Here is a 10,588-nt window from a genome sequence, read left to right as displayed (position 1 = left end):
TGGGAGCCCGGGAGGTGGCCGTGATGGGCCGGGGTCACCGAGATGGCCATACGGGGGCACCGAGGGCCCGGGGCACCGGTGTGGCCAGAGGAAGTCTCGAGGGCGGGGGGGTAGGGGAAGGCCAGGGTGGTCGTTAGGGGGCTCAGGAGCTCTCCTCAAGGCCCGGCTGGGAGGGAGGGAGGGAGGGGCGCGGGCCGGGGAGCCGACCTGACTCTAGAGGCCCGGCGCCCGCAGAGTCGGTTCTGTGGAGATTCCGTATCTCCCACTGCTCCTCCTTCCTCCACCCACCACTGACCTCGCGGCCCCACCGGGTCCTTACCCCAGGCGTCAGAGCACCTGAGCCCCCACCCTTCCATTCATTCGTGCACCAAGCGGGTTCGGGCAGGCGTCCAGTGTGGCCATCTCCAGAGGCTTGTCCCCTCCCGGCTGCCCTTGAACCCCGGCGGCAGGGTGCACGGAGACTGAGGCAACCCGTGCACAGAATGGGTGTGCAGTGTGGGTGGAGGGGTCCAGTTCAGGGCGTAGCTGAGTTAGCACTGAGTACTTTTACCCCGCATCCATCTCCTGTGCGCCTGGCAGGTGCTGAAGAGAACAGACTTCTATCCAGAGAGGATCATGGGCTGGTGGGGATGGAAAGGGTGGCCAACAATAGACAAAGGGTTCCAAGGAGAATCGAGGGGGCTTGGTTCTTGTGGGGGGGCCTGGGCCGAGGGGCCTGGTGCCCATATGGGACCTGGGCAGAGGAGGCTGGGCAGCTCAGCAGTCAGAGTGCAAGGTCCATGAGGGAATTTGGCTAGGCTGCAGTACCAGAAGCAAGAGTGAGGCAGGGTCCTGCCTGGGCTCCAGAGGGACTCCGAGGGACAGAGCTGAGCAAGCAGGGGCCAGGGCTGGGAGGTGGTAGAAGTTGGGGGAGGGAGCAGGGTGGTAAGGGGCTGATTGAGGCTTGGGCCACTGGAGGCCCTGCGCAGACGTGGGAGGCCGTGGGCAGCTCCCTGACTGGCCACCCCCCACAGCCCTGAGGCCGAGCGAGCACGTCCCCGGCAGCCCTGGCCTGCAGCCCCCATGGAGGGGGCAATGCAGCTGCTGAGCCGGGAGGGCCACAGCGTGGCCCACAACTCCAAGCGGCATTATCACGACGCATTTGTGGCCATGAGCCGCATGAGGCAGCGTGGCCTCCTGTGTGACATCGTCCTCCACGTGGCCACCAAGGAGATCCGAGCACACAAGGTTGTGCTGGCCTCCTGCAGCCCCTACTTCCATGCCATGTTCACGAGTAAGTGCACAGCCCGCTGGTTGGGGGCTAGGGCGCATCCACAGGTCTCCCAGGGAGAAGACGAGCCTGACCCCCTGTCCCCATAGATGAGATGAGTGAGAGCCGCCAGACGCATGTGACACTACACGACATTGACCCACAGGCCCTGGACCAGCTGGTGCAGTTTGCGTACACAGCTGAAATCGTGGTGGGCGAGGGCAATGTGCAGGTGATGTCACTAGCCCTTTGTGTTGTCGAGATATCTTGTCCTGGTCCCCATGTCCCCCTTGCGCCCCCTCTGCCCCCTGTGCCTTTCCCCACATCCCCTCTGACTCCCCTTATCCCTATTCTGTGGCCCTGTTCCCCTCACTCTGTCCCCTCTCCTGTGGCCCCAGTCCTCCTCCCATCCCATTCCCTGTCCTGTGGCCCCAGCTTCTCTTCCCATTCCATCCCCTGTTCGGTGACCCTGGCCTCCTGGTCCTTTCTCCTACCTTGTCTCTGTACCCATGCCCGCAGACTCTGCTCCCAGCCGCCAGCCTCCTGCAGCTGAACGGCGTCCGAGACGCGTGCTGCAAGTTCCTGCTGAGTCAACTTGACCCGTCCAACTGCCTGGGCATCCGAGGCTTCGCCGACACACACTCCTGCAGTGACTTACTCAAGGCTGCCCACAGGTACGTGCTGCAGCACTTCGTGGACGTGGCCAAGACCGAGGAGTTCATGCTGCTGCCACTGAAGCAGGTAACGCCACTGGCCAGCCCCAATCTCCAGCCTCGGACCCTACCCTGGCCCCAAACCCTTACCTTTGACTCCCAGCCTTGTCCTATCCCCCATCTTTGCCTGGATCCCCAGTCCTCGGGCCCCAGGAACCAGATCTGAGGCTCCAGACCCTGCTTGACCCCTCCCCCAGGAATACTGGGCCCCTGGCTGGGCAAACTCTCCCTCCTGGGCACCCTCAGGGCTCCCTGGCCCTTCTCCCCACCCGGCCTAGCCTGAGGCCCCACCCCCAGGTGCTGGAGTTGGTCTCCAGTGACAGCCTGAACGTACCCTCCGAGGAGGATGTCTACCGCGCCGTCCTGAGCTGGGTCAAGCACGACGTGGACGCACGGAGGCAGCACGTCCCGCGGGTGAGACTGGCCCTAGGCATCTGCCAGCCAGGAGGGGACACAGGTGCATGAGGGCCGGGTGTGCCCAGCACCCCATGGATGGGGGTGGTCCCGTGGTCGGCGGGCCCTGATGCCAGCCTCCACGTGCCTAGGTGGTGCAGTGGCTGAGGAGGGGTGTGGGAGCTCTCAGAAGGACCCCAGCACTGGGCCGTGGGTCCCGGGTCCCGCCTGACCTGGTGCCCCCCCACCCCAGCTGATGAAGTGCGTGCGGCTGCCTTTGCTGAGCCGTGACTTCCTGCTGGGCCATGTGGATGCTGAGGGCCTGGTGCGGCATCACCCCGACTGCAAAGACCTGCTCATTGAGGCCCTCAAGTTCCACTTGCTGCCCGAGCAGAGGGGTGTCCTGGGAACCAGCCGCACACGGCCGCGCCGCTGTGAGGGCGCTGGCCCGGTGCTCTTCGCTGTGGGTACGCCCGTGCCCACCACATCCCCGCTGCATCCCGACTACATAGGCACACCTGCAAAGTATCCTGTGACCACCATGTCCCCACCTCCACCTGTCATCTCCCCATACATGCCCACAACGTCCTCCCGATGTCTCTACCTCACCTCCACCCCACATTTACCACATCCCTGCCTACACCCACCACATCCCCACCATGTCCCCACTTGTGCTTGCTGTGTTCCTGCCACATCCCTACCACGTCCCCACTACGCCTCTTTTGTGTCCCCACGCCATATATATCACCCTTCTGCATGCACCCATCATGTCCACATCCACGTTTGTTACCTCGTTTGACATCCTCACCGCATCCTTATGCTCACAGTGTTTCCTCTGCCCACAACGTCCTCTCCATGTCTACTATGTCACTGCCACATGCCCCCACGCCGGCCGCATCCCTGTGGCCACCACATCCCTGCTGTGGTCCATCTCCATACCGCCACCGCTCTGTCTGCACCTGTCATGTCACTACCTCTCGTCCACCATGTTCCCTTTCTGCACCCTTTGTGTCCCCACACCTGCCACATTCCCGCACCTTCCGCACCCTTGTCATGTCTCCACCCGCACCTGCCCCATTTCCACCCTGGAGCCTCTCAAGGACCCTGTGCTGCGTGGCCCACCCCACCAGACCCCGCATCAGGCCCCTGGCCCTGTTGTGCCTACCGGGCATCCCTTCTGCCCTCAGGTGGTGGGAGCCTGTTCGCCATCCATGGGGACTGCGAGGCCTATGACACACGCACTGACCGCTGGCATGTGGTAGCTTCCATGTCCACACGCCGGGCCCGGGTGGGTGTGGCAGCCATCAGCAACCGGCTATATGCTGTGGGCGGGTAAGCACGGCGTGATAGTGGGTCGGGCTTGGCACGCGCCCTCCGGGCCAGCTCTGACTGCCGCGGGGCCCTCCTCAGCTACGACGGGACCTCGGACCTGGCCACCGTGGAATCGTATGACCCCGTCACCAACACGTGGCAGCCTGAGGTGTCCATGGGGACGAGACGCAGCTGCCTGGGTGTGGCCCCCCTCCATGGGTTGCTCTACGCAACCGGTGGCTACGACGGGGCCTCCTGCCTCAACAGGTGCGTGGAGCAGACGGGGGCTGCCCAGGACCACAGGGTCACAGCTGGCCAAGAGCTAAGAGGCCCCTAGTGCCCCTTCTGTCCCTCTGGCCCAGACATGCCCTCCCCGGGGTCAACGGGCAGCCCACGCCAGTGGGGTTCTGGGGTCAGGGTTTCACCAGGATTCGTTCGGTTCATGGGACCAAGAAGGTTAGTCTCAGGCCTGGGTGGCCTTCTCTACCTACGCTTGGGGTCAGCAACATCCTTGGTCTGCAGTGCTGAGCGTTATGACCCCCTGACGGGAGCATGGACATCGATCGCCGCCATGAGCACCCGGAGACGCTATGTGCGCGTGGCCACACTTGGTGGGTGACTTGCCACTGGCACACGACCCACCCCTCCCCACCCCCGCTTCCCCTGGGTGCCCTAGCATGCAATAGGTGCTCAGGGGCACCTCCACTCACAGATGGGAGCCTATACGCTGTGGGCGGCTACGACAGCTCATCACACCTGGCCACTGTGGAGAAATACGAACCCCAGGTGTGTGTGCCCTACCACAAACCACCTCTCCCTGACCACTACCTTCCAACTGCTGTCACCATCTCCCCTGACTACCACCCACTCCTGATGGCCTGCCCCCGACTGCTGTTCCCTGGACTGCTGTTCCCCCGACCCCCTACCCCCAACCACTGTCCCCCTGAACTACCACCCCCAAATGCTGTTCCCCCCCAACCGCTGACCCCCACCGTTGCTGCCCCCACCCTGGAGCTCTGTACTGCAGGAGGTGGAAAGCCCTCAGCCCAACGCCCGCCACCCACAGGTGAACGCGTGGACACCTGTGGCCTCCATGCTGAGCCGGCGCAGCTCGGCAGGCGTGGCTGTGCTGGAGGGTGCGCTCTACGTGGCCGGTGGCAACGATGGCACGAGCTGCCTCAACTCAGTGGAGCGGTTCAGCCCTAAGGCCAGCGCCTGGGAGAGTGTGGCGCCCATGAACATCCGCAGGTCTGTGGGCACAGGCTCACAGTCTCCGGGGGGGAGTGCCCTGTAAGGTGTCCATGGGATGGTGTCCTGGTGAGAAGTGTCCCAGGGTGATGTCTGTGGGGGTCCCCAGAGAGGGGTGTCCATGGGGGATGTCTCACCCAACACAGCAGTTCTGCCCTCCCAGAGACAGGCAGAGGCCCCCATGAACCTATCCCTGGCCGGACACCCACCCACCCCCCCATGACTCCCCAGGAGCACACATGACCTGGTGGCCATGGACGGCTGGCTGTATGCTGTGGGGGGCAATGATGGCAGCTCTAGCCTCAACTCCATTGAGAAGTACAACCCCCGGACCAACAAGTGGGTGGCCGCGTCCTGCATGTTCACGCGGCGCAGCAGTGTGGGTGTGGCTGTGCTTGAGCTGCTCAACTTCCCGCCACCCTCCTCGCCCACGCTGTCAGTGTCCTCCACCAGCCTCTGACCCGCAGCGCCACATGCCGGCGCCCAGATGCCTTAAGCCCCCCGGGCAGCCCCAGCTCCTCCCTTCCTTGCCCTCACGAGTTGGGGCAGGGTCCCCGGCCACCCCACCAGGGACGCTGGGCACCTCTATCCATGTTTCTCGTGTTGGTGTCTGTCTGTGTGTGTCCCTGTTTGTTTATTTATTTACTCAATCATTTATTTATTCACTTATTTATTGCCCGGCAAGCACTGCCGCAGCTACCAGTTTGTCCATTTACTCTCAAAGCATTTGGGACCCCACGTCTCTGGGACCAAGCTGGGGGTCCTCCCACCCACTCTTGGCCTTGGGGACAGCAATGATGGGGAGAAGACCCACACTGCCCCAGGGTCTCAGATCTAGAGGCACAGACTAAGAGCTGGGCTGTGGAAGCCAGGGGCTGTGGAGGCCGACTCTTCTAAGCAGGTGCAGACGCCCATCTCTTCGCTGAGCTCCTCCTTCCCATGTCCATGTCTGTCTTCTCGGCCCGCACTGGGCGGGGCCATGTGCACGCCTCCGCAGTCGGTGTGCACAGACCTAAAGTAGCAATACGTACCAACTTGAATAATAAACATGTCTCTTGGACTCCTCGGCCTGTGGCTGAGTGTCTGTCCATGGAGGGCCGTGTGGCTGGAGGATGGGTCTAGTGGGGGCTGCCTGCCATCCTATCCCTCCAGGGTGCATGGGGAGGGTCCATTGGAGGGTATCCTTGGGGATCCACTGGTCCACTGGGAGGTATTCTCAGCCGGGGGGGGGGGCGGTCCATTGGGGGTGTCCATGGAGGAGCTCTCTGACAGCGGCAGCATCCAACACCTCGTCCTAGGGTCCCAGGCACGTGGGGGGAGTCCCTCAGTGGGGGTCCACTGGGGCGTATCCTCGGGGGGATGTTCACAGAGGAGACCTCAGACGGCAATGGCAGAGAGATGTCAGCAGCAGCATCAGAGACACTTCCTCCTACGGTCCCTGGCACGTGGGGGTGGGGTGCAACCTTCCTGGATTCTGCATTAGCCAGCCTGGGGGGACCTAGCTTTGGCAGAGGGTGGGGAGGTAGAGCCTGGGCAGGAGAAGCAACTGGGGGAGAGTTCCAGCTCTCCATCCCCTCCTCATGGAGCTTACTCCTGTTCCGGCAGCTGAGGATACACACGCTCCCTACAGTCACCGGTGACTCAGAGGCTGGGGATTTAGGTGGAAACAGGATGTGCGCTCAGGAAGGGGGCTGGGAGAGGACCTTGCCCACCAGGGGTCACTGAGCTTACACAGAGGTCACCGGGATCTGTGGGGCAGTTACAGGACTCACCTGGAGGGGGGCACAGGGCTCGCCTGGGGGGGTCACCAGGCTCACCTGGGGGGGGTCACCAGGCTCACCTGGGGGAGGTCACAGGGTTCACCTGGGGAGGTCACAGGGTTCACCTGGAGAGGTCACAGGGCTCACCTGGGAGGGTCACAGGGCTCACCTGGGGGGGGGGGCGGTCACAGGGCTCTCCAGGAATCACTGGGGGTCATTGAGCTCTCCAGGGATTATTGGGGGTCACTGGGCTCATGGGGGTTATCAGGCTCTCCAGGGGTCACTGGGGGTCATTGGGCTCTTTAGGGGTCACTGGGGGTCATGGGGCTCTCTGGGGGTCACCAGGCTCACAGCACCCCCAATGCCCGCACTCTGAGTTCAGGCCGTTGGGGTCCCTTTGGTGCACTGGAAGCTGAGAGGGGTCTCTGGTCCAAGCCGCGGGGCGCCTCGGGCTGGCTGCTGGTGTGTTGACAGAGACCTGAAGGGCTCAGGTAGACTCAGCCCTCCCAGAAAGTTTCGGCTCCGCCCTCGCCGGCTTCTGGGCAGGACATCCCGGTCCCGGCCCCACCCGCAGCGGGAGGTGGAGGCTGCTCAGACCGAGGACCCAGCACTACTCACCGGCCAGCCCATGGGGAACAGCCAGTGCGTCCCCCAGGCCCCGCGAAGGCTCCGTGCCTCCTTTTCAAGGAAGCGCTCGCTGAAGGGCACCAGGTGAGTGGCGGGGTGGAAGGGGGCAGCCTGGCCACTGATACTGGGTCCCGGTTCCCCTCTCCCCGCCGCCAGGCTGTGAGCCCTCCTTCCTGGTCCCCAGAGAGGATGGCGCAAGGAGGCTGGCTGGCCTGTTTGGCAGCGAAGTTGGCCCGGACTGGGACACAGCGGCTGACAAGATCTTCTACTACATCCCGGGGACCGTGAGTGGGGAGGGGTACACCATGGGGGAGGTGGGGACGAGAACCTCCACTACATCTCTGGGACAGTGACCGGGGGCAGGAGGGGGGATGAGCGTGACACTCGAGGTCGTCATGACCGAGGTTGTGGTGCCAACCACTAGTGTGGCTATGTGCATGTTCGTACTCAGCTCAAGGGCTTCCGCCAGCCCAGGGATGTTCAGACCCAAAGACAAGGGAGGTAGACACTACCCGCTGGGCGCTATCCACCGAGAGTCTGGCAGAGAGCAAAACCGGCTGACTGAGTCAGGGTGTCATGAGCAGCACCGGGAAGGGGCGGGCTGGTGGGCGGGGCCGGGAGTGTTCCACAGCACCCAGGCCAGCATCCAGACCTGCAGCCCGCCACCAGCCCAGCCTGTTCCTTGCCCTTGCACCCAGGGGGTACAGGACAAGCACCCACAATCTGTGTCATTGCTCTGGACACGGGTGCCAGGTTCATGGTGCGGCCGTGACCCTCATGGTGTTGTCACTCAGAGGGTAAGGGGGCCAAAGGCAATGAGAGAGTGTCTCCCCTACACTGGGACCACAGGTAGACCCTCAGGCACCACTGTCTCACCCTCAACAGGCCCCGGGGTCCATATGCTCATCCCTCCCACTCCTTGTATCCCCCTCCCCTCTCCCACCCATATCTTACAAATGGAGAGCTGGGCCCTAAGGCCACACCACAAGGAAGGGGCCCCTAAGCATTTGCCCGGCCACCTTTCAGTAGCGGGAGCCGGAGACCACCCCCACCCAGCTCCTATGTGGTTAAGGGTTAGCTGAGCACCAAGGAGGGAGAAAGATGCCTACAGATAGGCTGGTGCAGAGCTGGGGGCTCCAGAGCTGACAGGGACCCCCCACTACACAGCTCCCTTGTGGGGGCCCAGGCCAACACTGAGACAGGAGAGGCAGAAGTTCCTAGCCAGAAAGGGCCAGGCTATGAAGGAAAGGACCCCCCAGTTTCTCGCCCCAGAAATGTCTGGGGGAGGGGTCGAGCCTGCTCTTAGTCCCACCCACCCCTTGCCCCCTGTGTCCCTGTGCGGCTCAGACAACACCCCTCCTGTCAGGCCGTCCTCTGTGGTCCTGGCCCCCAGTCAGGTGCAAGCTGCTGCGATGGGATGCTAGTGGAGCCGCCAGGCGGCCAGCCTCAGACACCCCACCTTGTATCTAGGGGCAGAACACCTCCGGTGGCCCTGGCAATCCCCTCTTGCCAGAACCCAATGGCTGGAGGGGAACGAGCTCATTAAACCCAGGCAGGTAGTGGGCAGACAGGTCTGTGGGTGGGTTCCTGGTTCTGTGGCCTATTTTCAGGTGTCCCAGCCCAGCGTCAGCTCCCACACTGAGTGTGGGTGTGGAGGCCCCACCCAGGGCAGGGTGGCCGAGGAAGCTGCGTCTGTCTGTTCACATTCCTGGGCTTGCCCATGGGGCAGCTCAGCTTGGCAGGGCAGCAGCTGTGTGGCAGCCCCACACCCCCTAAGGGAGCATGGCCCCTATTGGACACACAGAGCCCCCTCCCTGCAGGCCAGCTCCAGCTCTCTGCTTCCCAATCTGATGATCACACCCCATTAATACAGGACTCTGTGTGCAGGGCACTGGCTGGACATCGGCCCCCTCCCTCCCTCTCTTCCCTCCTCCCTCCCTTCCCTCTTGCAATAGACAGGACGGACCCCCCAGCACTCTCCAGGCTCTGACCTATGCCCTAGAAATTCAGCAGTGAACAAAGTAGACCAAGACCCCGTCCTCACGGTGTTCACATTCCTGCGGCAGACATAGATGACAAATAAGTAGAAGATGTAACACGTTAGCTTTGGCCAGTGCTAAGGAGAAAAGTAAAGGAAGAGAGGACTGTGGAAGGTGCCTCTGAGCAAAGCCCTGGGGGTGAGGGAGGGTGTGGCCAGGCAGAGACAACAGCAAGTGCAAAGGCCCTGAGGCCAGCTTGTGCTGGTGTGAGGGAGACAAGGGAGGGTCATGGAGGACCCCCCAGGCCATGGCCAGGACCTTGGCTTTTACTGTGCATGAGGTGAGGGAGATGCTATGGTGTGCAGGAGCCACTCGCATTGGCTCGCACCAGAGCGCTAACTGGATACATGTCTTCCACCTCCATGTTTATGGACATCATTTTGGTAGCTTGAAATGGTGGGAGTATTCACACCACAGAAATTGGCGAATGCTAGAAACCAGGGCCATTGGGAACGGGGGGAAGGTGGAGAACCGAGTGTTAAATGTTTACCAGCCAGCCAACAGTGGAGGCACAGCAGGGTTTGAGCATCATCTCACTCAAACACCCCAAAAACCCCTTTGACTGAAGCGTCTTGACAGGTTAAGTAGCCAAACCAAGGTCACACAGCTGAGGAACTACTGCAGTGAAGAGAGGAATCCATTTGAGTCCAAACCTCACCGTCCCCACCATTAAACCCCTTTGCTCTGTGTGTGCCTGTGTGTGAGTGTGTGTGTGAGTGTATGCGTGTGTACGTGTGTGTGAGAATAGCTATGTGTGTAGCTGTGTGAATGCATGTGGGATAAAGGGTGATGGACTGACCCCATGTGTATCTGCCTGTCAGCGCAGCTTGCAGATCTGATAGCTCTGTGTGGACTGGTCTGTGCGTCTGTTTACACCATACCCCGTCTGTGCACAGTGTCACCTTGTCGAAGCCACCCGTGCTGATCCTGTCCAAACCCTAAAAACCCCTTGACGTCCCCAAGACCCCCGCTTTTCTAACTAGTTTCTTGTCGCCTAAAGTTGTGTAGTTAAGTCTGTGCTTATTTCATTCTGCCAGAGTGGGGGATGGGCCTGTCCCAGCACCCAGGTCAGGGCCAGCCAGTGGCAGGTGCTGAGGAAGCGTCTGAGACGCTGAGGGCCCGGGCCCCTCTGGTGCAGATGAGCGTGTCATCAGGCCCGTTGCGGGCCCTGAGATACACGTGGGCCTTGGACACAGGCGTTGGCCTGGGGTGGGCTGCTGCCCCTGAACTCTGCCCACCACCCCGCCC

The 10,588-nt window shown here is 62.2% G+C and overlaps 2 protein-coding genes across 2 annotated transcripts in view; both read left to right on the top strand.

The window, feature by feature from the left end:
- KLHL17 (kelch like family member 17) overlaps nt 1-5,374 on the top strand; it is a 5,545-nt gene extending 171 nt beyond the window's left edge. Inside the window, 12 exon segments of the mRNA XM_004384350.1 lie at nt 298-326; nt 989-1,273; nt 1,360-1,481; nt 1,769-1,990; nt 2,260-2,376; nt 2,609-2,822; nt 3,543-3,687; nt 3,766-3,933; nt 4,189-4,277; nt 4,379-4,452; nt 4,733-4,914; nt 5,146-5,374. Of these exon segments, the coding sequence (XP_004384407.1) occupies nt 298-326; nt 989-1,273; nt 1,360-1,481; nt 1,769-1,990; nt 2,260-2,376; nt 2,609-2,822; nt 3,543-3,687; nt 3,766-3,933; nt 4,189-4,277; nt 4,379-4,452; nt 4,733-4,914; nt 5,146-5,374 (1,876 nt within the window).
- Nucleotides 5,375-7,302: 1,928 nt separating this feature from the next.
- PLEKHN1 (pleckstrin homology domain containing N1) overlaps nt 7,303-10,588 on the top strand; it is an 8,747-nt gene continuing 5,461 nt past the window's right edge. The window contains exons 1-2 of the mRNA XM_004384480.1: nt 7,303-7,385; nt 7,486-7,585. Coding sequence (XP_004384537.1) covers nt 7,303-7,385; nt 7,486-7,585 — 183 coding nt within the window. The remainder of the gene's footprint in view (nt 7,386-7,485; nt 7,586-10,588) is intronic.

The sequence above is a fragment of the Trichechus manatus genome, unplaced genomic scaffold, assembly GCF_000243295.1.
Source record: "Trichechus manatus latirostris isolate Lorelei unplaced genomic scaffold, TriManLat1.0 scaffold00122, whole genome shotgun sequence".
NCBI lineage: Eukaryota > Metazoa > Chordata > Mammalia > Sirenia > Trichechidae > Trichechus > Trichechus manatus.
The sequence above is the reverse complement of the archived record's forward strand: the minus strand, read 5'-3'. Positions and strand labels throughout refer to the sequence as shown.